The sequence below is a fragment of the Engystomops pustulosus genome, chromosome 3 (assembly GCF_040894005.1).
Source record: "Engystomops pustulosus chromosome 3, aEngPut4.maternal, whole genome shotgun sequence".
NCBI classification, from domain to species: Eukaryota; Metazoa; Chordata; class Amphibia; order Anura; family Leptodactylidae; genus Engystomops; species Engystomops pustulosus.
Genome location: NC_092413.1, coordinates 176,847,461 through 176,874,765, shown reverse-complemented (window position 1 = coordinate 176,874,765; position 27,305 = coordinate 176,847,461). Strand labels below are relative to the sequence as shown.

General features: G+C 42.4%; 1 protein-coding gene across 1 annotated transcript; it reads left to right on the top strand.

Moving 5' to 3' along the window:
* LOC140122332 (phospholipid scramblase 2-like) lies at positions 1 to 26,831 on the top strand. The gene is made up of 9 exons (XM_072143087.1): positions 1 to 261; positions 18,364 to 18,402; positions 19,722 to 19,895; positions 22,164 to 22,360; positions 22,554 to 22,596; positions 24,313 to 24,533; positions 24,944 to 25,105; positions 26,050 to 26,211; positions 26,501 to 26,831. The coding sequence occupies exons 2-9, from the start codon at positions 18,390 to 18,392 to the stop codon at positions 26,537 to 26,539; spliced, it is 1,011 nt and encodes a 336-aa protein (XP_071999188.1). The 5' UTR covers positions 1 to 261; positions 18,364 to 18,389; the 3' UTR covers positions 26,540 to 26,831.
* The last annotated feature ends 474 nt before the right edge of the window (positions 26,832 to 27,305 follow it).

Here is a 27,305-nt window from a genome sequence, read left to right as displayed (position 1 = left end):
CACTGCCCCCGGTATATTGTGGTGGACGCTGGTTTCATGTTACGGATTCCTGGATTTGTCTCCCTCTTCCCATCCCCCAGACTGATGGAGATGGATGTTGTGCTCCCCCCGTGCTGCTAATGATCCCTGGGTTTCCCGCCCTCCTCCTCCTGTGTGACGCAGGAGCCTCCGCCCGCAGCCCTGTTATTACTATCACTACTACCTGCTCCGCCACTACTCAGGGAGAGGACAGCTCCACCACTCAGAGAGAAGACAGGACGGGTGAGTACCTGGCGCTCACACTACTATGTCAGGCTCCATTCACACCTGCAGGTTTTGTTTAGGTTGTTTTTAAATTTCGTATTGGATCCACGATCAGGAGTGTGTGGAGAAGGAGAGAAAGTGTTATGGAGATGATAAGATGTACGGGAGTATACAGCGCTGTGTAAGATGTACGGAGTATACAGCGCTGTGTGCAGGGAGAAGGACCTGTTGCAATTTACTGAGAGGATGGGTTTCCTGCTTAGGCTAAGTTCACACTACCGTCCTTACCTCCTTTTGAAAAAAGTAAAGAGCAGAGGTTTACGGTAATTTATCAGTTAAAAATCCCAGTGACATGAATGTAACTTTACTGTTTTACCTGCCAAACTGATCGTAATGTATCCGTTACCCATGCGTTTTTTTTCAGACAGAGGAAAAATACTGAAGCCAATGTTTTTTTTCTGTCCAAAAACGCATGGATAACGGATCCCTGCCTAAACGGGTGACATAAAATTTACATTGATGTTAATGGGATGTTTTTATTGATAGGTTAAACCTCCTTTCTTTACTTTTTTTAACGGAGGTAAGGAACTGATGTTTGAATGATAGTGTGAACTTGGCCTTAGCTGTCTATTGTGACGTGGGACTGCCTCGCGCCGGGCTGCCGCTGACGTGGGACTGCCTCGCGCCGGGCTAACGTGGGACTGCCTCGCGCCGGGCTGCCGCTGACGTGGGACTGCCTCGCGCCGGGCTGCCGCTGACGTGGGGCTGCTGTATACCAGGTTACTGTTTGCATGATTAATTTGGCTTCATAGAGATGTCAAAATCTTTCCTTTTCTTCAAAATGTGATTTGAAGAACATCGCGGGATCCCTGGCCGTACTGCTGTGTGTGAACGCACCCTGAGTTTGCCATCCTCGCCATCATGCTGGATCTACATGAGGATATACATTGTTATTTTTCTTGTGCATGTTTACCAGGAGTAGATCCAGCAGAAAGGAGAAGTACAGCTCTTACTTCTATATTTCCCATTTCTTTTGAATCCACTTTTGACTTTTACAGCGCAGAATCTTTTGGAAAAACGGATGCATGCACTTCTCACAGCTCCTGTTATGAAACTTCAGTGAAAAAGCATTGGATTTTATGTTTTTTTTTTTTAATGCAGTTTCGACCACATCAAACCGGTGCGTCCGGATGGTACAGCACTCACTAGGGGGCAGTATACACGCTGCATATGTTCACATGGTGTATTCTCGCACTGAGAGGACATGTGGATTAGAGAGGGGCAGCTCTCAATCTGAGTTGTCAGTGATTTTTCTCAACAAAAGCACCAATTGTCCCGTATCATTGGGGTCAAGGGGCCTATTGAGATTCCTCTGCATTAATAATGTGTCGTGCTGTAACCTCGCAGCGCAGGTTCTTTTTCACTTTCGGGATTTTTTTGTACATGTAACGTTGTTGCTCCAAACCTGCAGGAGTAATGCATTGCGATTAATAGGGATAATCAGGAGATTTAGCAACTTCTGAATTTACCAGAAAGGAAGTAGAGCGGTTCTTCATTCACTTATATTTAAATGATCCCTGTTGTCATGGAGCTACTCTATGTAAGGGCTTCAGGTTTTTCCCATTTTCCTTCATTCTACATCTCACCTGATCTATTTGAAGGAAGAGATGTCTAAAATGCCGCACCCTGGTAATGGTTCCCCTGTGCGATGTATGTGAGGATAGTCCGCTCTGATAACCTTCAGCCTAATGAAAAAGGGAAGGGTCAGACACAGATGGAAGCGGAGGGATGGCTGCTTAGGTGTGGTCTGACCATTGAGAGGTCTTACATCATGGCTATACATTGGCTTGCTGTCAGATATCGGAGTATAATGTAGTTCCTGTCTATAGTGTCCACTGGGATATACAATATGTGCACATGTCACAGCCACTACTCAGAATCCCTTGTGTATTGGTGGGATCACCCTACATGGGTATATTCTGCTCCTCTCCTCTAAAATCCAGTGTGGTCATCATGGCATGTCACACTAGCCGGAATGTGAGCAGCATCCTCCCTTCTGCTCTAGTTTTACTAAATTGATCCCATAATGTGCCCCTTCAAGAGGGAATTTCTGGACTTCTTTCATCATAATGATGCGATTCATGTGAAGGAAGTGCGCTCAGATCGGAATTTTCCCTCAAGAAACTCAGTATTTTATTGTGACTAATGAAAACCAGGTTCTTGGTCTCCAACATTGAGCAGGGAAGGAGCGGGAATTTGGAGGCGTTTTTTCTATATTTACATTGAATTTTTTTTTTTCATGCTCAGAAATGTACGTTTTCACCAAGCTCTTCCTTGCATTCTGTATTCTGTGAGGGGCATTTATCTGAACAGTCATTGTTCACACCGGTGTTAATATCCCCATATCTGGAATGGTTGAAGATGCTTCTAAATATAACAAGACACATGCCTCCTGTCTCCATACGCCAGCCCTGATGTAAAACATGATAAATGTGCGTGAACAGAGAATTTATAGGACTCCTACCACCACATTTAGGGGTGGTAGACTGTCCCCAAACGTATGCTCGTTACCTTAGGGGTGATGGGGGACCGCTGCTGTCATGCTCCGGGGCTGTCTTCTATACTGAAATATGCATTTATGCAAATTAGCCGTAGGTGCTCACCGTTCGTCTGGCCAAGCTCCTCATTGCTCCGTTGGAACTTAATTTATTCATATTTCATTATATAGCTTCCCAAATCGGTCCCTGTCCCCAATGGGGATCACAATCTAATCAACCTACCAGTATGTTTTTTTTGGAGTGTTGGAGGAAACCAGAGTACCCAGTGGGAAACCGATGCAAACACGGAGAGAACATACAAACTCTTTGCAGATGTTGACCTGTATGGGTCTCGAACCCAGGTCCCCAGCGCTGCAAGGCAACAGTGCTAGCCACTGAGCCACCATGCTTTACAATTGGACTCTGTTTTATTGATGTTTATCAGCTCCTATTACTCGGTGATGGTCAGGGTGCCATCACACGCAACATTTTGGTTCTGTCAGAATGCATGCGTTTTTAAATGCTGCAACGTGTTTGGTGACTCTGGAAGCGTTTTCTTCATTGCTGTAAGAGTATGAAAATGTTTACACAGCTGCTTATACTTCCAGCAATGAAGAAAAATGCTTTAGAAGTAGGCAAACGCATAGTAACATTTAACAATGCATGCATTCTGACGCCCGCGACCTGATGCAACCAAAACGCCACGTGTGAATGTAGCCTCAGTACACGGACACTTTATGATCCTTCTAGTTCTGTGAGACCCTGAGTGCTTACAATGTGGTTACATTATCAGGGTACAGGGTATAGCTACACTCTTTTATTTGGCTTCTAACCATTCTACTAGTATCTGAAACTGAGAAAGAGAGATGAGGCAAATCTGAGGAGAGATAATGAGATCCACAAGATGCATCTAACACACAATGACACTTGGCTCTGCTACATCTGAGCTATAACACAGAGTGCCTCCCCCCTGGATAAAGATCTTCTCTTGCCTGTAGAGTAAGTCTCTGCAAGCTGCTTGCTGGCAGGAAGTGTCTGTGTGTGACCTCTTGTTGTAATGGAGGGGCAGGAAGCAGACAGGAGAAGCAATTAATGAGAGGAATCTGCCTGTTCATAATCAAGTTTATGGTTGGATCTCGGGCAACAAAATTGTGTACACCAGGACACAACAGGTTGCATTTATATCTGTGAAATGCTGTTTTTTGGTGTATAACAGAGAATGTGTTATTTTGTTATCCTGAGTATATTTAACCCCTTAAGGACGGAGGGTTTTCCGGCTCATTTCTCGCTCTCCAACTTCAAAAATCCATAACTTTTTCATTTTTCCGTGTACAGACCTGTGTGAGGGCTTATTTTGTGCGTAACAAATTTTACTTTCCCGTAATGTTATTTATTTTAACATGCCGTGTACTGCGAAGCTGAAAAAAAATTCCAAATGTGGAAAAATTGAAAAAAAACTGCACGTGCGTCACGTTCTTGTGGGCTCAGTTTTTACGACTTTCACTCTTCGCTCCAAATAATACGCCTACTTTATTCTTTGGTTCGGTGCGATCGCGGTGATACCAAATTTATATAGGTTTTATTGTGTTTTAATACATTTTAAAAAATTAAACGAATGTGTACAAAAAAGAAAAATTTTTGCCATCTTCTGACGCTAATAACTTTTTCATACTTTGGCGCACGGAGCTGGGGGAGGGGTCATTTTTTGCGAAATGAGGCGACGTTTTCATTGCTACCATTTTGAGGTCTGTGCGACATTTTGATCATTTTTTATGTTATGTAAAAAGGTGTAAAAGTCGCATTTCGGACATTTGGGCGCCATTTCCCGCCTCGGAGGTCACCGCCGCCTGTAACCGTTTTTATATTTTGATAGATCGGGCATTTTGGGATATGATACCTAATATGTCTGTGATTTTTACTGTTTGTTATGTTTTATATCCGTTCTAGGGAAAGGGGGGTGATTTGAACTTTTAATATTTTATTAATTTTTTTTATTTTTTAAACTTTTTTTTTTATTTTTTTTTTTCACTATCTTTTAGACCATCTAGGGTACATTAACCCTAGATAGTCAGATCGCTCCTACCATATACTGCAATACTTCTGTATTGCAATATATGGCATTTTTGCAGCACATTCATTACAATGAGCCACTGGCTCATTGTAACGAATCTGCAGCTGCCAGATAGCCTCGTGTCAAAAGAAGACACGAGGCTACCATGGCAACCGATCGCCGCCCCTCCGATGATGTTCGGGGGCGTGGCGATCGGAAAAAAGATGGCGGCGCCCGCGCGCCGCCGTCCCTTAAATGCCGCCGGCGACTTTGCCGGCGGTGTTGAAGGGGTTAATAGCCGCGATCGGTGCAAGCACCGACCGCGGTTATTAGCGGTGGGGGTTTTGTGCAATATGCAAAAACCCCCACCTCTGTATGAAGAGGACTCAGAGGACGGCGCAGAGCGTTAAGGGGTTAAGAATCTTGTCTTCTTGGGAATACCCCTTTAACATGCTTGTTTTGCGTGGTTGAGTGTGCGTGTTGATTCAGTTTACATTTTCTTGGAAAACAGAACAGGAATTATTCTGCATACACTATTCTCGTTTTCCTCAAAAATCTCTTGTGCTGTCAATACGTTCTTTTATGTACAAGATTGAGGTCAGATCCTGCCTATAGCGCAAAGACAGATATAGAAATCTTACCCATTTGCATGACAAAAGGTGCACAGTCTAACACGTCTTGCGTCGTATTTAGAAAAGTTGTTAGATCCTCTTTTTTTTTTTTTTTTTTTTTTTTTTTTTTTTTATACAATATGATAAAGCTTTATTTATCCCCAAAGGGAAATTACTATGTTATAGCACTTCAGCAACATAGTACATATCACAATAGTTCAAAACAAACCTTATGCCTTGATGCTCAGCAGAAAATGTGTTCATTTCTGGTATAAACTAAATCTAAAAGGTGTAAAATAAGTGGAAGTCACTACTGAGACCATGCATTACGTCAGGAACACCTCACTGGCCTCTGGTATCATGAATGTTGCTATTTTGCTTGTTTTATAACATGGTAATTCTTTTTAGATGTATATGTCTGGACAGGCCCTTTAATGTAGAACAGTTATATAAAGCAGTGAGAAGAGTAGTTTTTCATGTCATTAATTAACAACTAGACAGCAATGAATGGATGAGGTGCCAGACACCCCAGTACCTGGGAGTGACACCATAGGCTTGTAATGAATATGCAATTCTACAGCTTTCCTTCTGCGTTCCGGGAAATGATGTAGAATTATGGTGGATGGAAAGAGTTGTCCTTCTGTGACTTGTATCGGACAAGGTTATTTAGTATTGTCAAGGAGATATTAAGCGTGAATGTACAGTATAAGATTTGTTTAACTATAGGACAAATACTAACTTTGTTGAACTATATGACAATTGACCCTGTGAACTAAGTAATGAATGGGAGGTTCTGAAACCTGAACTAAGCAGAGAACTCCTAAAACAATATGAGATAGAGCAAATGGTGTTCGGTTTATGGGGGCTGCCTGACAAGCTGAGTGTGTTCCATATTTCTCCTACCTCCAGGGAATCAGGATTTACTTTTACCTTGTAAGTTTGTGTTATTTTTCTCCCTTTTATTTTATAACTGTTTTGCCGTGTTGTGTGTCATTTTATTTTGTAATTCTTTTGAACAACTTTTTGTCAATAAAGCTTTTCACTTTAATTTTGGTCCCTGTATGCTCTGCGAACTCATAGCCTTGTAAAGTGTGGTTAGCTGTGTGACTGCTAGAGTGCTGAGTGTGCATGTCTAGTGGTGTGACAAGGTGACTGCTTGAGAAGCAGGAGTTTATGTAGAGTGAGATACTTATTGGTCCCGGTATAAACAATAAGTAGTTGCAGCGGATCTGGAGCGCTGGAGCTGTATGAGGTGTGATTTATGCTCAATTTGTGTCCTGAGTGAAAAGTGAGCCCAAGTTTGAGTAGGCTAAATTAACCTGTACAGTTGCACCCCACGTCACGTGGCGAGGAGGTGGCGCCCTTGCCGTGACAAGAATATTTTTCTACTTTCTTATTTTTTGATAAGCGTCTCAAACTGCACACCTTCTAAGGGTACATTCACACAAACGTGTGCCCGCACATCAGCGTGCTGGAGTGGAAGAGCACTGCCCACCCCTCCCCTCTCCATAGAGCAGCACAGGGTAGCTTCTGTAATATGGCAAAATAAAGGACATTTCCTATATTTTGCCATGCACGGTCACTGTGCGGTGAGACAACGGGTGCTCACCGCACAGTGCCTGGACACCATGGACATCAATGGGGACTGTTACGCTGTTGCTAATGGTGCAGCCACATATCGGCCCCATTACGTTTGTGTGAATGGGGCCTTAGAGCAGTTGTCAGGACATGCAGAGGGTTGTAGCTTGTGATAGTCTGAAGCCCCAAGCTGCAGATTATCTACATGTTGAAGAACAGTCACATTGTATACTGCCCCTAATAATCACGTTTGTTCCTGGCCTAGGGCTGGAGTTTAAAGGCTGATATCTATAATCTATTTATTTGGTCATACTACACTGGTGAAAATAGATCTGTATAACCCTGTGTGTATGGATATATGTATATATATTTGACAGGAGCTACACATGGGAGGCTGTGGGCTGCTTTATAGCAGGACACCTCATGGTATCCGATTCCTGCAGTTCCCCGTTCTATCTAATAACATCCTTTGTCTGTAGTTTTATTATTTGGCATCAGACTGGTGTTTCAGAAAGTATTGGCAGACGGCTGATTCTTTCTACTGTAGAGGCTCCTTCCCACAGCACTGATAACTAGAACAATGAGAAACTTTTTATGTTTGTTGAATGACAGGTGCAGAAAATTAAAAAAAAATAAAAATTCCCTTTATATAATCCTGCCAATTTTTCAATGGAATCTGTCTCTAAAAATAGCTTACATTTTTTAAACAGATTTCATTTCGTTTCCATATTTTAAAAAAACACACAACCTCTTGTTATTTTTACGTTGACAATTGGGTTTTATATCAAGCAGTTACCTTATTTACATTAGAAAGGATTATAATGTAGGACAAACCCTCTATAGAAAACACTGTTATCTCGTATCTCTACAACATCCATTGCGAGTAGTGATCTCTATAGAGCACGCCTAGAAAACTCTTCTTAGACCTCAATGAGTTGGCTCCAATCCATTGCTACTTAAGGAGGTTGCCGGAGTATACAGATTATGTTTTAATGTTTTAAATACCCATTCTTTTCATTCTTCTGTTGGCAGAGATGCCCATCTGTGTGAAAAAAAAAATCGGGTGACAAATTGTTAATCAAATTAATTGTTAGCCACCAGTTATCTAATATACACTCACCGGCCACTTTATTGGGTACACCTGTCCAACTGCTCGTTAACACTTAATTTCTAATCAGCCAATCACATGGCGGCAACTCAGTGCATTTAGGCATGTAGACATGGTCAAGACAATCTCCTGCAGTTCAAACCGAGCATCAGTATGGGGAAGAAAGGTGATTTGAGGCCTTTGAACGTGGCATGGTTGTTGGTACCAGAAGGGCTGGTCTGAGTATTTCAGAAACTGCTGATCTACTGGGATTTTCACGCACAACTATCTCTAGGGTTTACAGAGAATGGTCCGAAAAAGAAAAAAATCCAGTGAGCGGCAGTTCTGTGGGCGGAAATGCCTTGTTGATGCCAGAGGTCAGAGGAGAATGGGCAGACTGGTTCGAGCTGATAGAAAGGCAACAGTGACTCAAATCGCCACCGGTTACAACCAAGGTAGGCAGAAGAGCATCTCTGAACGCACAGTACGTCGAACTTTGAGGCAGATGGGCTACAGCAGCAGAAGACCACACCGAGTGCCACTCCTTTCAGCTAAGAATAGGAAACTGAGGCTACAATTTGCACAAGCTCATCGAAATTGGACAGTAGAAGATTGGAAAAACGTTGCCTGGTCTGATGAGTCTCGATTTCTGCTGCGCCATTCGGATGGTAGGGTCAGAATTTGGCATCAACAACATGAAAGCATGGATCCATCCTGCCTTGTATGAACGGTTCAGGCTGGTGGTGGTGTCATGGTGTGGGGAATATTTTCTTGGCACTCTTTGGGCCCCTTGGTACCAATTGAGCATCGTTCCAACACCACAGCCTACCTGAGTATTGTTGCTGACCATGTCCATCTCTTTATGACCACAATGTACCCTGTAACATCTGATGGCTACTTTCAGCAGGATAATGCGCCATGTCATAAAGCTGGAATCATCTCAGACTGGTTTCTTGAACATGACAATGAGGTCACTGTACTCAAATGGGCTCCACAGTCACCAGATCTCAATCCAATAGAGCATCTTTGGGATGTGGTGGAACGGGAGATTCGCATCATGGATGTGCAGCCGACAAATCTGCGGCAACTGTGTGATGCCATCATGTCAATATGGACCAAAATCTCTGAGGAATGCTTCCAGCCCCTTGTTGAATCTATGCCACAAAGAATTGAGGCAGTTCTGAAGGCAAAAGGGGGTCCAACCCGTTACTAGCATGGTGTACCTAATAAAGTGGCCGGTGAGTGTATATCTCTATACTTGCTTTTTATGGTCCTCCTGGTCTCCCGTGTCGGCATCCGACAACTTCAACCGCCTAGCGCGCCCACCCATCCCCTGTCCCAGGTTGTATACATATATTTTTAATAATAATATTTATTATTTATTTAACATACTCAGACCATACTTAAGGCCATGAGGTTGCTGTATGTCACTAAAAGTTACCAGATCTCAGGTGAAATGGCAGCCCCCATAATCATAGGCAATAACAAGAAGGTAGAAATAAATATATACAATCTGAAAATAAAAACTGATTAGAGTAATAATAAAAAAGTGATACATCTTGTCAAACCGTCAACACATTTTCTTTAAAATGACACTTGGGGGAAGTGTGGCACGCCTGTACTTACAGGGGAAGATGGAGCAAAATGGGCATATTGCTCATTCAAAGACATGTAAACGTATGCAACCCGTACTGCAACGGTACAGTACTGGTTGCATAAGGCCGTATTCCCACGTTTGTGTGAATCTACCCTAAGCCTTCACCATTATCTGCACAGCCAGGTTGTGACCTATAAGAAGTGGCAGTGACCACATGCATAAGGTAAAGGCCTATATCTCCTGAGCCAATGCAGAGGCGATGAAGATGCAAAATGATGGGCAGCGCATTGCCTTGTGCTCCCCCAGTATAAAAAGGCAATGTTTCCTTGTAATGTTATTACTGAGGTCAGTCCCACAAGCTGTGTTTGACTGTACTTCTTTTTTTCCCGTTTATGTAAGAAACCACTTGTGGGTTTCTGCTGTTGCATGTGCCGGTCTCGCCTTGGCCCTTCCTAGCTGTAACTATGTGTTTTATTTTGGATCTTTACATCTGTTACTAGTGATGGTAAAATGTATTCTTTAATTCCTAAGAAAATCAGATTTGTGCAACTTTCTTGTGGTAATCTAGAAGGTAGGTCCTCAATATTTGATTAATGAGGGCTCATACCCCCAGTCATCAGTGGTTCTCAGTAACTAATAAACCGAGTATGGAACACGAATTGGACAGCTCTGTGCTCTGAGTAGTGGTCAGACCAGGTTACTGCAGATTAGCTGCAGCCACTTTTCTGCATACAGACTAGATATGTAATTTCACAAGCCATCAAAGACTGTTAAGAGGGTGATAATGAGGAGGAAATTGTGCTCATCATTGAAGGTTAATGGGATCAGCTGTACCAGACATGGATGGATGTACCATAGATGACTATACATTAAGCACATATGTGTAGTGTGTAGTGCTTGTACTGCAGATCATGGTCACTCTGTTGTGCTGTCCGAGAGGTTGGACCTCCACAAAATCATTCTGTAGGCTCCTATGAACCTCTTGTGAGTACTTAGAGTACGATGCATCTTGTGAGTATTGACAGTAGGACGCGTCTAGCTGACATAGCATAGATGAAATAGCAACAAGCTCTGCGGCCAAGAATAGCGATGCCTGGAGTCCCTGCACGCTCTGTCATCCCTTTGCACGTGAGTGTTGATTACTTGCATTCCATTCATTTGTTCCATTAAAAATTTTGTAAAACAATGCAAAAACATGGAGGGGGGGGGTGGTGTTTGTTTTTATCATTAGAAATGTTGTTACGATACAAATTTTTTGGACTAAAATATAAAAAAAACTTGAGTATTAGAGGTCACTTGGTTAAATGAAATCTACCATCATGATAAACACTTAGATCAAGGCAACTGTGACTGTGGTAATCATATATTTGTTATAATATGGCCTCCTTCCTTCTAAAATAGTTTTTTTTTACTATTCTGCTAATAAGCCTGAGGGCTACTGGGGTGGTTCCCAGAGCCCCTTCAAGCTGCAGATTCGCAAGCTGTTACAATGCATCCCCTCCCCCTGTTAATACTCGGCACTTGCCTCCCCCATTTCTGCCTCACCCTGATGTAATCTCACTGTAGCACAGGAAGTGTCAGCACACAGTGTAGCAGCCTATAAGTCTGCACAGAGGGGCTCTGGGAACCACCCCAGATATATAAGATTACCACAGTCAGTGTCTGGATGTCATATTTTTGTAGGCTCTGTGTTATAGCTTTCACTGTGCACTCCAAATGATGCCTTCCCTTTTTATCCTATGGGTCAGGACAATTATGGAGATGCCGTATTTGGAAATTAATTCATTTCCGAAAAATGAATTTTACCACCATATTATAGCACCCATAATGTTTTTCATACTTTGGTATGTTTAGGGGTATGTAAGGGGAGACAAGCTGACATTTTAATTGATAGCATTTTGGGCGCAGTATAACTTTAATGATCACTTTCTGTTAAAATGTTTACATTTATTATTATTATTATTATTATTAGTATTATTTTTAATCTATTTTCTTCCTTTTTCTTTACTTGAATACACCTGTATTGCAGTATATTGTGATTTTACAGCATCTGAAGACCCAGACTTTGGACTGTTCTAGCAATGAATTGCCACTCCTCGATGATGCCATGAGGGGCGACAATCCGAGTCAGTATGGCACTTAACCTTTTTTTTTCCCCACAGCACTTAATCGCCAGTGCTCAGTTTCCTGCATTATCACAGGCTGCCATATTGGCTTGGATAGGCGCCCCTCATGGGATCAGCAAGTAGCGGTTTCTGTTGCTATCACAGTCAGAAGTCCGGGTATTTTTCATATGATGTTAAAATAACAATATACTGCAATACATTTCCAAAGTGTTCCAATATTTGCTGCAATTAGTGGTTATTATTATCCTTACATTGTTCTGTTCGTTATTACTTGTCTCTTTAACAATAGTGTTAAACGGCATGTGTGTACTTCTTCTGTTCAGGTGTCTCCATCAGGCATGGTATAAGTCATGAGTAGTGTACAAATTGTCATTAACCTTTTTAGTTGGCCAATAAAAGGTATCAACAAATGAGGACTCAATTTGTAAATATCTAACCACTGGCCAACACAATACAAAGAATCTGTTGGCTACCAAAGTTTCCAAGACACACAAGATAGTGGTGTACAATGCTCAAAAAAATAAAGGGAACACTTTAAATGTCACTACAGGCGGTCCCCTACTTAAGGACACCCGACTTACAGACAACCCATAGTTACAGACGGACCCCTCTGCCCCATGTGACCTCTGGTGAAGCTCTCTGGATGCTTTACTATAGTCCCAGACTGCAATGATCAGCTGTAAGATGTCTGTAATGAAGCTTTATTGATAATTCTTGGTCCAATTACACCAAAAATTTTTAAACTCCAATTGTCACTGGGGCAAAAGAAAAAAAATTGTCTAAAACTTCCATTATAAAATATACAGTTTCGACTTACATACAAATTCAACTTAAGAACAAACCTCCAGACCCTATCTTGTATGTAACCCGGGGACTGCCTGTACTGTAAAATCCGGTCCAGTTATGATTGTGAATTTATTAAATACCGTTAAAATGGAACAGAAAACAGGTGGACATGATTAAAACAAGACAACCCCTATAAAGTAGTTGTTCTATATGTGGTGGCTGCAGACCATTTCACAGTTCTCATCCATTTTGGTTGTTATTTTGGTCACTTTTGCATTTTGTTATTGCTTTCGTTCCTAGAGGTATCATAGTATATAAGGCTGGAAAAAGACGCAAGTCCATCAAGTCCAACCTTTAAGAATTAAATAAATGTTTTATCCCCATAACCCGTGATATTTTTTGTCCCCAGAAAGTCATCCAGGCCTCTCTTGAACATGTACATAGAGTCCGCCATAACAACCTCCTGCGGCAGAGAGTTCCACAGTCTCACTGCTCGTACAGTAAAGAACCTTTGTCTATGGTGATGGTAGAATCACCTCTCCTCTAGGCGTAGAGGATGCCCCCTTGTCCTGGTCACAGGCCTAGGTATAAAAAGATCTTTGGAGAGCTGTCTGCAACCTACAGAAGTTGCTCAGGTAGTGCATCACCTCCAGGGTGACACATCAATGTGAGCTGTGGCAAGAAGTCTAGATGGGTTTGTCACCACAGTGTCCAAAATTGGCAAATTCAACGTTGATGTCTTGTGCTCTTCACGGATGATAACAGGTTCATAGTGAGCACGTTTGAGTCTGGAGATAACATGGAGAACATTCTGCTTCCTTCAACATCCTCCAGCATGACCAGTTTGGCAGTGAGATAGTAGTGGTACCAGGATGAGACCTCAGACCCAGACCATCTGCAGATGCCTTTCGTGTGTGAGCAGTTCCTGCATGATAATGGTAGTGATGCTATGGATTGGCCTGCCCATTCCTCAGACCTGAATCCAATTTAGCACATCTGGGAAATCATGTCCCCTTACATCCGCCACAGTCTGACTAGGTCTGGGAAAAGATCCCTTAGGAGAACATCAGCCGGCTCATCGGGGACTGCCCCCCAGTTGTAAGGAGGTCCTAAGGACACGTGGAGGCCTCACGCTACTGAGCCTCGTTTCCTAGTATTGAGGCATTTCCACTGAAGTTGGATCAGCCAGAAATATAATTTTCTTGAGTATCATTCCATATCCAGACCGCTATGGTATATTAATTTTTATTGATCATTTTTATGCTTTATTGTTCCCCTATGTAATGAATATTGAGCTGCAACTGGAATATTTCAATCATTGTGATTTAGAATGTGGAGTCTTAGAATTCGGTAAAAAAAAATTGAGCAGTGTATTGTGTCACCAGGGAGCCTTCTCTCCCAAATCCCTCATACACATGTGGGAATTGGCAGAATTACAGGTACATTTGCCTTTTTGTGCCCACACCTATGACTCCAAAGATCTGACTTTACATCTAATACATCAAAACTTCTCATTACAGAGTTCAGGTATTCAAAACCACACCTAATGCACATAAGGCCATACAATCTCTTAAGGCAAACATTGGCAGGAGTATGAATGGGTTGTTTGCACAATTGAGATTTTTTTTTGGGGGGGGGATGGGGTAAAGGTGTTAAAGTACACAAAAATCATGGCATCCCATGCTAGAGCCACTAGCTATGAGGTTGGTGACTAGTTATACATTGGGAACATGCATCAGGGTACAGGGGTATCAAGAGCAGCAGGAAAGATGTGCAACATCCCCCACCGGGGCCTAGCCTTTTCTTGGGGCCTAGAGACAGCCGGGGCCTGGAATACCTGAGTGGCTGGCGGTTGCGGCCTAGGCACGCTAGTGTCATGGTGCTTTCTATGGGGACCGGTGGGCCATCCTACAGCCTGGCAGGTCTCCAGCAGGTGGTGTGTGCAAGAAATGATGAGGGAGAGGCTGCTATAGCGGTTCTCCCTGGGGCAACCCTTTGGTGTCTGGAGTATGAGTCCCTGTGTGGTGGATAGGGTGCCCGTGATGGTGACAGCCGTAGTAGCAGGGACCAGACTGAGGCAGACATTGAACAAAAGTAATTTACAGTTCTTTATTGGAACCGACAGGAACAGTAGGTAACGTGCCTTGACAAAAAGGTAGAATGCTGGGGCTGCAGTTGGAGATGGAACCACAGGAATGGATCATCAGCCTGGATGCAAGGGCAGGCTGGGAGGTAGCTGTTTCCTAGTAGGATTCTTCAGCTTGTCCGGGGTTGCTTCAGATATCACCCTTGAAGGTAGGATGATACCCCTTTCTCTCAGTAACTAGCTCCTCAGAGCTGCTCAGGCAGGGAGCTGAGCTCTGGCTGCACTCTGACCAACTGGTCTGATCTGGTCTGTCTTACTGCACTGACTTTTTCACTCCAGACTAAAAAGTCTGACTCTGACTCTTCTGAGTCTCTAATCCACCAACTAGAACTTTCCTGACCCGGGGTTTTATTACTCCCACTGGTCAGGTGGTGGTTCCTCCTCCAAACGCATCCCAGCTCACAGATACAATATATAACACATGTGATTGGTCAACACAAATTACATCACATAAAAAATTTACTCCTGCCTTACCAGGCAGACTCTACCGCTGCAGTGCTCCCCCTGTGTTATGTAGTGACCTGCTGTGGGGTTGATCAGACCCTACACAGGCTGCAAGCTACATGGTGGGGCGTATTCGCAACAACCCCTCTGCCTTGCAGCGGCAGGGGTGTTGCAGATGCCAGTCTTTATATATTTGCTTCAGTAGGAATGGAGTGACAATCTCTTGATGATTGATGCTGGATCTTGTTGCCTATTTTTGTCCTGGAGATGGTGGTTGTGAAGTGGTTAAATAAGTCGCTCTCACAGGTGATGCCTTAAGCATAATTCTAATCTTAAAATGATGACCTCAGATTATGAGCTTTGTGTATGGGTTTCCGTGATGGCGCTGGGAGACGTGCAGCACTTTTGGTGAACTCTTGTATTTGCATGTTCTTCCTGTACATTGCGGGAGGCTCGGGATGACGGACTTCTTATCACATAATGTTCTTCCTAGTATAACCACAACTAAATTATAGCTGGCAGCACAGAAAATAGATGGCGTGCAGTGCGGTAATTATCAGCCTCTTCCTATGTATATTGTAAGAAGAAACTCCACTTTGTAACTTCATTGTAAAAGGAGAATAACTACCAGGGAAGAATAGCAAGCCAAATCCAAGTGCAGACATGCAGAGCTAAACCAGTTAGGATAAGTTAGGTTAAGTTTTCATTTTTTTGTTGAGGGAAAAACTTTTTCTACAAATTGTATTGTAATGTAGAAAGATTTTAACCACATGTCAGACCGTTCATTAAGATCAATGCATTCATGATCTGTGCTGGGATCCTCCGGAGGGGGACACCTGGGGGCCACAGTGCATAACAAATAAGTCCATGGGAAAAACCAGATAAGCAGCATATTAAGGGTATTTAGGATGTTAGTTGTCTCAAATGGTGTTGTGTATGGATAGGGAAGGTGTGGGGCACAGGACAAAAGTAGCAGGTTTGATTGAAGACCCGGGAAGGTGGGTGCTCTGCTCTCATTGGGCTCATTTGCAGCTGTGCGTCTGGTCCTAGGACCCCTGCTCTTAGTGGGAGAGTAGAAGCCCTGTGTGAAGCCGGAGCCATATTGTTAAAAAATGTGTAACGTGTTAAAGTGCCTCTTGATAACCCCGACACAAAATATGCTACAAAATTTACCAAGAGTGGTGTGTGATTTGCTGGTAGAGTCATTCAGAAGTGTGAATGTAATGAAGAGCTGCACCTGTCGGAGTATCAAAAGTACCTACCTACCGGTGGTCCTGGTCATCCGGGGCCTGTGTGTGTGTAACCACTGCTACCAACAGTTAACCTTATAACGGTTTGGTGGTCTGTCTATTAGCCAAAAGTCTTGTTGTACCAAAAGTATCATGAGCGCCTTCCTATAGAGCAGGACTTATAACAAGTCCCAGGATCTTATTACTACATACCTATAATCATTTGAGGTATGTGAAGCAATTCTACCTTTCTAACTGTGTGCATTATTTATTTTTGTCCAGTCTATATATGTCATCAAAAACATAATATGCATATTTTTCCTATGTTAATGATAATTGTACGTATTTCTTTTAATAACATTTTTGAAATAACCTTTTGCCAAAAATTAGATGACCTGGAAGTTCTCTTAGCTCCCAGTAAATACAGTATATTGGACTTTGCTTTGAACTATTGGCTATCATGTTGTCTATGAGGGTTGATGTACAAATACAATTAGTTCTTTATGGTTATTGTCACTGATGGAGCACATTTATCTCTGGTTACATGGTTATATACAGAGGTCGCATTAACGCCTCACCACGCGTCATAGACGCGTGATGAGGCGCCATTACCCCCCAAAATAATTGCCATGCGTAAAGTTACGCTTGACAATTATTCCTTGCAGCGCGCAGGCTGAGCGGCTCGGCGCGCGCTGCAAAAGAGGTAAATGTCGCGCGATCACAGCGCGCGCCGGACCGCTCAGCGCGACACTTGACACAGTGATCTGTGTCATCAGCGCTCCGGAGAGAGAGCGCAGGCCCCGCGATACCTGTGGACAGCGGGGCTGCTGCTCCCTGTCCTGCTCCATCTCTACCTGCCCGCAGATCCGGACGGGTGAGTGTGTAATTGTAGGTGTAATGTTCTGTGTGTGTGTGTGAGTGTAGTGTGTGCTGTGTTCTGTATGTGTGTGTAGTGTGTGCTGTGTTCTGTATGTGTGTGTAGTGTGTGCTGTGTTCTGTATGTGAGTGTAGTGTGTGCTGTGTTCTGTATGTGTGAGTGTAGTGTGTGCTGTGTTCTGTGTGTGTGTGTGTAGTGTGTGATGTGTTCTGTATGTGTGAGTAGTGTGTGCTGTGTTCTGTATGTGTGTGTAGTGTGTGCTGTGTTCTGTATGTGTGAGTACTGTGTGCTGTGTTCTGTATGTGTGAGTAGTGTGTGCTGTGTTGTGTGTGGTGTGTGCGCAGTGTGGTGTGTGTGGTGTGTGCGCAGTGTGGTGTGTGCGCAGTGTGGTGTGTGCGCAGTGTGGTGTGTGCGCAGTGTGGTGTGTGCGCAGTGTGCGAGTGTAGTGTGCGCAGTGTGCGAGTGTAGTGTGCGCAGTGTGCGAGTGTAGTGTGCGCAGTGTGCTACCGAAATTTTCATACTCCTCCTCGGGTAAAAATACTCCTCAAAAATGGTGAGAGGAGTATTTTTACCCTTCTGGAAAAATGTTAGTGCGACCTCTGGTTATATATAAACAGATGCAGCTAAGTAGTTAACCAATTCATTATCCTGTAGATGCAGATGACTAATTTTAGATTTGGTGCTAGCAACCGGAGGCTGGTGACAAGTGTCCTGACTCTTCTTTCTATGTCTCATACGTAAATGCAGCAGCGCGTGTCCCCTGTGTGCGCTCTCCAGAGCTACGCAGGAAGGAGAAGCGGAAAAGTCTGGTTTTTTTTTTTTAACCTTTTCCATTGCAATCTGAGAAAATTTGCTTAAACATGTATCTGCTGTGAGCACAGGCTTTGTGATTTGATGCGTGATGTTTTTTAGTCTTTCCTGTTTCTTGTTTTCCCCCAGGCACTGTGGCGCACTGATACTAGTTCCATTTTCGTTTCCTCAGATTCTTTGTATGTTGCATTACATTACACTTCCTCGCTTGCTCTTCTTAAACACTTGTTTCTTCATTTCAGGAACGTGAGCTTTGCCTACTGCCACCATGGAAATGAAAGGTAATGAGGATTGTTAATCTGTATCTGGATTATATTAATCTCCTTTCTAAGAACAGAATGTGAATGGTTGTTAAGTGTTAATCAGTTATATAACATTGTAATTGGGGTCGTTGATGACTGTAGATTAGTCTTTGCTGGAGTACACATGTGAATCTGTCTAGTGATGTGATGATACCTATAGGAGACCTGCATCTAAGCGATCGTGTGATCTAATGAGTAGTAGCATTTGCTAGTCATGGATCACTCGAGGAGAATAGGCCCGGTCATGGGCATCTAGCCTAAATCCTGACAGGACTCCTAGAATAGACGGCAGTGATAATGAGAGTCCTGATTACTCCAACCACTCAGGATGATTGACAGAGCTGCGTGTTCACATAAAGCTGTCAATCTGTCAGTGTGGTAATTGGGTAACACTTAAGCGACATTCCCACCACTTTTTTGCATCCAATGTAAGGATAAAACAAGTGGATTCCTGGTGTACCCTTAGAACGGAGGGCTCGGGTGGCAGCAGTGATGTTACTGTCCTCTTTATGCACATTTACATCACTGGGGACCTCCCAGAGCGTGCGATCAGTGGAGGATGGAGATGGATGCCAAACAATTGAATTCATCCCCCATAGGCTATGATGTGCTCTGCTGAGTGTATAGGCCACTCAGAAGGAGTGAGCAGTATGGAAAGGCGCAGCTTCCACATCTTCCCATTCCGTGTTTCTTGTAGAATCCACCATATACTGTGCAGAAGGATGCAAAAAGCATAACTCTGCCTGCCAGTTTGTTTGTGGATACTTTCAGCATATGTATAAATAAAACCTGGTGTGAATGTAGAGTAAGGCCCCTACGCCGGGCCGGCCGGAGAAGGGCAGGGGGAGCGCTCCGTGCCCCTGGCCACTCCGTAGGGAGTCATGCAGGTGCTTTTGTATTTCCGGCATAAGAGAGAGCATGCTGTATCTTTTTTCCGGCCACAATGCACTTGTATGGCAGCCATATGCTATCTAGTGTCCGTACGACTGGCATATAGCCATCATATACATTTGTGTGTAAGGGGTGCGTTCTCCTTGGACCATCATCCCCTTCATATAAATGGGCCAAATCTTTAATACAGCGCATTGCCGTGACTATATGAGGGACTGAGATAAACCTTGATGGGGCAGTAACACTTGTGGTGACCGTCTGATGGCGCAGCAACACATCAGGTGGTGACCGTCTGTCTCCAACTCATCTGACATGGACAGCCTCTCATAACCATAACCACAATTATAGGGATTTACTATTTATTTATTGTTTGATTGGCTCTTAAATGGATCTTTTGTAATTTTTAGATGGAAACATTGGAAACGAGCCAAATTCTGGTACTGGATACCCTCCTGCAACAAACCCAGGTCCAGGCTACCAAGCTCCAGGTTATCCACCTATGAATTATCCTGCTCCAGGATACCCACCAACTGCACCCGGCCCTTATGGATATGGACAGCCCCAACCAGGGGCTTATCAAGGTAAAATGTGGCTGCCGATCACATGACTTTGAATGCCTTTAAACTGCAAACCATTAATCCCTATCCCGGGTACGGCACTTTATCATTAATGTGACATGGGTCGTGTTAGCTCAACTACCAACAAGCAAATCATCTAGAAAAAAAGGGTAATAATGATCATGTTATTGATGTTCAAAAACATCTAAAAATAGATACAAGGTTTGTTTCTGCAAGTCCCTATTATCAAGAAGGTTCTTATCTCATGTATTAAACATTATAGTGTTGTTTCATTTAATAACTTAGTTGTCAAGTCCATTTTTTCCTAGTTTGTTACTAATGCTGCTGGATTCGTCTACTGTAATTGCATAAAACATCCGGAAAAATGGCCTGGGTTTGTAAAATGAGTGTAATATCCTATGGATGGTGCAGCCGCTTTCCTAGGTAATCACTAATGGCCTGGATCCATACTTGGCTGTTAATGCTGTGTATTGTGGCTAAGGGATTGTATTTCCAATCTTCATATAGTAGATGCAATGCAATTATGTTTTATCTTCAATTACAGCAAGTGCTTTTCCTGGGAGTCTTCTCTTGTTAGTCTTTATCTACTTTGTTTTATAAAGTAATAATCTGTCAAATCTAAAGGACTTTTCCACTGGTGAGGAATGAATTCCAAACAGGATTTTTCTTCTCTATAGTCTTTAATGATACCTCTATATGGATACAGGTTTTGGGTTTCAAAGCTTCAATGGGGTCAGGGGTCGGTGTCTAAAAGCAGTGCTGTGCTAGTCATAGGATACACTTGTATATACTCATTAGTCATGTTGTCCGTCACTAACCTAATGCGTGCAAGAATTTACAAAATGTATATTTTAAAAAATTCTCTCTCGGGTTATGATGAGGAAACAGCTGAAAAAAAACTAAAGGCACAAACTCTCTGTCTGTTAACATATATGGGCTTAAAAATAAAAAAAAAACTTCCCAGTAATTTTCATAGGCCCAAATTTATCAGACAGAAGGCAAAAGTGTTGTCTGCGTGTTATAGTTTTCTTCATATACATTGGACTACAGTCTGTCAGTTGAATAGGAAAGTACAGAGGACTGAGGGCATCGCTATGTGCTGTGCATATATATACATTTTCTTATTATAGGATCCTGTTGGTGATGAATGTCAAGGCAGGGCGTCCAATAATGCGTTGCCTTTGCTGTGAAAGTGTAAATGCTGGACTGCAGGCTTGAATGCAATCGGACACATTTACTAAGGCCCTTACACCAGTTTTCTGTCTGACTTTACACTTTCTTTTACGTGCAAACTGCTTGCACAGGTATTTAAGAAGTGTCCGTGCCACGTATTTTATTACATATTTTATGTCGCGGCTGCATTGTTCTTCATACTACACAAATTTAGCCATTGAAATGGGCGTTCCTGTGCAAAGGCGGACCGTGCGCTACATTTATCATGCATAATCTGACAGAATTGTGTCACCCGCCCCATGTTAAAGGTGCACCAAAAAAAAGTTGGTGCAATGTGACGGGGCAGCACAGGGAGCGCCAGATCCGTGAAGAACGTGTGCCAAAATTCATGGATCTGACACACCCAATGTATATATACAAAGCCTTACAATGTTTATACATGCAAACTCTTTAGTGATAAAATATTAAGGGACTTACAACCACACTCTAAGAATGTCCACTTCTAAAAAGGACAGAAAAGTCTCAAAATGACTGAGGAAAAAGTATTTTGTTCTTCTTCTTGTGCTTCTGTTTGTTAACCATTTCATCCCTTAATTCACCTACCATTAAGCATGGCTTAACCACAGACACTTAATCATAGATCAAGGCACAGTGTGGGGTAATATTCTTAGATTTGTTAGCATTGGCCTCCTTTCTTCTAAACTAAACTTTTTAAATTATGCTAATGGGGCTCCTATACCTTAGCCCCTTCGTGCTCTAGCTTCACAGGCTGTTACATTGTGCAGAATCACTCCCCCCTCCCCTACTACAGAAGGCAGAGGGAGGGGAAGTGCTGATCAGAAGCAGAAGGGAAGGTATATCTGTAGCTTGGAGGGGCTCGGGGAACCACCCCATCAACCACAATAGCAAAAATTGATAGATAAGAAGATTACTGCAGTCACGGTGCCTGGATCTATGAGTAAGTGTCCCTGGTTCATCATGATGGGTTTTGTGTATGGAAACTATCTGAAATTGAAACCTAGAATTTTTTTTTATGTATGTAATTGGAAATTCTAAAGATTTTTTTCTCAACTTTGATTTGTTTTTAATGAATTTTAGTTCCACCGGGCCAGCCAAACTACGGTCCACCAGGCCAGCCAAACTACGGTCCACCGGGCCAGCCAAACTATGGTCCATATACAGGAGTCCCACCTGTTCAAAACCAGCCAATGGGTCCAGGTGGCCCACAATCTGCATGGATGCCCGCACCTCCTGCCGATCCCAACTGCCCACCAGGATTGGAATATCTGTGCCAGGTAACTTATGAGCCATATTTTGGACGGGGAGCTGCATCTGTTTGTTATATTGCATTTGAAAGTACATGGAATGTACTTCTTATGGAATGTTGGTACTAATTGGCCGATATTTTTCCATTCCTTAATCCCAACTAGCATCTGATAAATCCTTGCTGATACGTTTACTGATGACTTTATTCTTTGGTTTTGGCAGATAGACCAACTTCTTGTACATCAACAAGTAGAGCTACTGGAAGGTAGGTTATACAGACCTCAATATACAGTATAGTAAGGGATAGTAAAGCAGCAATGTATTTCCATGTTTCACACTATTATAAGATTCTGATAAAACTTCTCTGAGCCCCTGTACAAAATATTGGAAACCTAATCCAGTCACACGTAGAAGCTTTCTCCAGAACAAACATGTCAAAACTTACAATACGTTGCGGTCTTTAGGTGTTAACCACAAATACTTTGGCATATTGACAACTTTAACTCGTTTGTCCTGAGAAAAGTTACATAGAAAAGTTGCCAGAGTGTTAAGGATACTGTACTGTCCCAAATATTTTCTGTATATGGGGAACCCAGGAGTCACTTGTATAACTGGACAGGACTTTAAACATCATAGACATCTCTGATGCAAGGACTCCCTGCAGAATCCAGTACTGTAACCATGCATTTTTTTATGGGAAAGGATTTCTCTAATATGTCATTAGTCTCCACTCTGTAGTATCTGTGGTTTTTACACTACATAATTCAGCATTTAAGTAATGTTAAGAGTCTTCTACATAAAATGTAATAGTTTTGTAATATGTTTTCCATGTTGCAATGAACTATTATGTCTTCAGTACAGTTGTTATAGACTGTACCCACATCAAGAGCACAGGAAAGTGACATGTAGCTACATAAAGTAGATTTCCTGTGTGATATATCTATATGTGTGTATATATGTATATGTGTGTGTATATATATATATATATATATCTGTCCTCATTAATACATTTTAGTGCATTTTGATTTGTTCATCTTAAAGGACTTTACTGTATTTCTCAAACAAATAATGTCCTTGAAACAAAAACGGTAAACTGTCAAAAAGACCGTATAATGCTGCAGAATTTATCTATAGGAACTGAAGCTGCCCTGTTTCTGGCTAATCACTTTAAGTATCTCCTCTGAGACTGATACTTGGTGAGAGGGTGTGTGGAAGTTTGCGGTAACTTTCTGAGAAGCTGAACTGAAGTGACAAATACACAGGAGGGTCAAATTGGGGATGGAAAAATAAGAAAAGATTTTATAATAAAAGTTAGAGATGGCAGGGTCCACCTATGTTTACCAGTGCTCCACTTACAGAGGGACTTTCAGTCATTCCCACTTTCTCCCAATCACTTGGGGTACTATCAGTCAGACCCCCAGCAATCTTAAACTTCTTCCCTATACTGTGGACCCCTATAACTTATTTACTGACTAGTAGTCTACATATTCAGACTGACGGGTGTATAAGTGTATAGATTCTATTTTCTACTTTCTTGCTCAACAAACCTGCCAAAAAGACTTATGAGAACAACTGCTTTGCCCTTGCTTCACCCTATGTATGTTATAGGCAGATGCCATAAATGTTTCCCCTATGCTGACATCCAGTAACAAGTCTAATAACAATATATTGTGTATAGAGACCTCACAATTATCGAAACCTGGATTGGACCCTTTCCCTAAGACAGTCACAAACTATGTATAAGCGGAAATAACTGCTGGCTGAAAGTCTTATCTAGTGTATATGGGAGGATAAAGGCCGCATTTTTGTTACACAAATATCTGCAAAAGTTTCCATTACAGAAGGTTTCCGCTGCCTCTTTGTCTGATTCTCTTGCTGTACAGAAATGGTTACTACACGCCTGTGTTACCACTGCGATTTATCCCTGCGAGGACAAGTAGTAACTGATCTTCTTTTCTTTTTTTTATCTTTTTTTCTTAAGCTTTCACCGGCTTTGAAACCAATAACAAATATGAAATAAAAAATAGCATGGGTCAGAGAGTGTACTTCGCAGCCGAACAAAACGATTGCTGTACAAGGATGTGCTGCGGAGCCGCGCGGTCATTTGCTATGACGATTGGTGATAACGCAGGTCGTGAAATAATTCGGCTCGTTCGACCTTACAGATGTTCTTCGTGCTTTTTCCCCTGCTGTCTGCAGAAAGTACGTATAAAAATATTTATTGTTTTAAGAGCATGCATTACTTCTGCAAACTCCAAACCAGTGGGGGCCGGGAAAGGAGTGACCCCCCCCCCCCCCCAAAAGTGTACTTGCCCTACTTCCGATCACTGGCAATTCTGCCTTTCTGAAGCCATCGCTGTGATTCTCTTTACTATGAATATTGGTCACAGCGGCATCAACACCTCCCGGTCCCTACAAGAACCATTAGTTCCATCTACATGTCCTGCATTTACAGCTGATGAATTGGGGGTTAGCTATTGGGTCCTGTGACCAAATATTGGTGGTCTTTCCTGCAGCTAGGAAAAGTCATTCATTTCTTAAGAAGATACTGTATGCTCTATGCCTATACTTTCTATCATATTTGTCATTTGTAATATTTCTTCTCTCCGCAGCTTGAAGTACAGGCTCCTCCTGGAAATGTAGTAGGTTATGTGAAACAGAACTGGCACCCATGTCTACCCAAATTCACTATACAGAATGACCGAGAGGAGGATATTCTAAAACTGCATGGGCCCTGCATCCCCTGTAGCTGCTGTTCAGATGTGAACTTTGAGGTATTTCATGTCCATGTGAATTTTATGATTATATTGGGGAGTGGGAAGCTTTATCATCTCAGTGCAGATCACAAACCGAGAAAGAGTCTGACATCCACTGCTAAAGTTAGGCCCTATCCAAATGATAAGCCTACCTTGCTGATCAATGAGGGTCTCAGTGATGAGAACCCCACAGATAACAAACACGAGGAGTACCTCTGTCGGACCCCTCGTTGCTCCATCAGACTAATGGAGGAGATAGCCACATGTGACCGTTCTGCTCCATTAATCTCTATGGAGCTGACAGAAATTGCCGAGCGCTGCGCTCACCGATCTCGGAGCTGAATGGAGCAGAACGGTCATGCACGGCCGTCTGCTTCATTAGACTGACGGAGCGATGAGGGGTTGACGGACGACGTGGAACTCCATTGGACCCCTAGTTTTCGTGATCTCGGGGGGGTAGGTCTCCTCACTGAGGATGGACCTAAATTTTGTTCGTGGGAAAACCCCCTTTAAGAATGGAGTTCCACTCAAACATTATTCACAAGGTCTTAATTGTGGCCTTGATTTGGCCGCAGAATCTGCAGCCAGATCACAGCCATAATAAAAGTCTATGGGAACCTGGCCACAATGCGGTTAGCACATGGTGTCTCGGCTGTCAATAGAGTGGGGAGGGGTGAGTAGCGGTCACTCCCCCTCCCTTCTCTACCCGGCCGAGTGCTACACCCAGGAGTAGGCAGATGCAAAAGAATGGACAAAAATCATTGAACAAGGATAGGAATTGTGTAGTTCTGCGTAATTTGTGTGCACCATACAAATAAAGGAATGAATAATAATAATAATAATATCTTTGGTTGGTTTCTCTGGCAACCTGACTTTAAGTGCAAGGCTTGGAAGACGGTCTACATGGTTCTGCCTATAACTCCTCCTGTTGGTTTTTACAATTTTCTTACTATTCTCCGTAGCTGAAGTCACTTGACGAGAGCTCCGTAGTTGGAAGGATTTCTAAACAATGGTCTGGCGTTGCAAAGGAGTATTTTACAGATGCTGACAACTTTGGGGTTCAGTTCCCCATGGACCTTGATGTCAAGATGAAAGCTGTTGTTCTTGGTGCCCTATTCCTTATTGTAAGTATTTTTGTTTTTATGTTTGTGGGTTTTTTTTGTTGTGTTTTAATAATTGCCTTTAGGAGCTGATTCCTGGAAGGAAATGAGTATTGTCGACATTCCGTAGTTTGTTGCAGAATAGATAAGGAGGAGTTTTAATATACCATTTTAGCCATCCATTGACAGTACATTGCCCCCTACTGGTTGGTCAGTTTTAACAAATTCAGTTTAGTTACTGTGCATCATTCTAATACTGTATTCTGTAGGATGTAAAATCATTTTCTTATCCTTTTTTTTTTTTTTTCCACAGGATTTCATGTTTTTTGAAACCAGTGGAGAGAAACACTAGAAGGGAAAGATGAACAAAGAATAAAAAGACCACGTGGAAGTCCTGTCTTTTTAGTTTTTATGTAAATTGTTTTTTTTGTTTTTTTTTTTAAATCCATGTTTTAAATTTTTATTGCAATGTATTTTATATATTCATAAATCACACTGCAGTCTTGGAATATTTGCAGTTGAGGGTGTTTTGGATTTTCGAAAAAAATGTATCATCTACAGAAACGCACAAATCTAACGTGCAGAATGTTAGATTTGTCTGTACCTAGATTATGATGAGCCATGTAACATATTTTTTATGATCTACTGCAGTGATTTTCAACCTTTTTTGAGCCGCGGCACACTTTTTATACTTAGAAAATCCTGGGGCACACCACCAACCAAAATAGCACAAAATGACACTAAAACAGTCATATTATACATATAGTTAATAATATAGATTCTAAATTTATTTTACTCACTCATTGTGAAACCTGGGCCTGTTTCGATAAACACAAAAGGGATATCCTGGCAGGAATGGTGGAAAGACACACACGAAGCTCTTCCTCAACAGTTCTCAGTTTCTCCCTGTTTTTAGTATATGGTGCTGATTATTATGTGGCTCATATACTGCAATATAAAGGGGTACAATGAGAAGTACTATGGCCATGAGGCCAGAGGACAAGTGCCAGCTCATATACTCAGCATATGAGCTGGTACTTGTAGTACTCCAGCCTCATGACTATAGTATTTCTCATTTTACATTTCTCATTGTTATATGCAGTATACTGCTGGAGTAC

Bases quoted from the DNA above. Each gene is read 5' to 3' on its own strand.
- LOC140122332 (XM_072143087.1), top strand. The intron at 24,534-24,943 runs GTACGTATAAAA...TTCTCTCCGCAG, and splicing joins TCCCCTGCTGTCTGCAGAAA to CTTGAAGTACAGGCTCCTCC. The intron at 25,106-26,049 runs GTATTTCATGTC...TATTCTCCGTAG, and splicing joins GTTCAGATGTGAACTTTGAG to CTGAAGTCACTTGACGAGAG.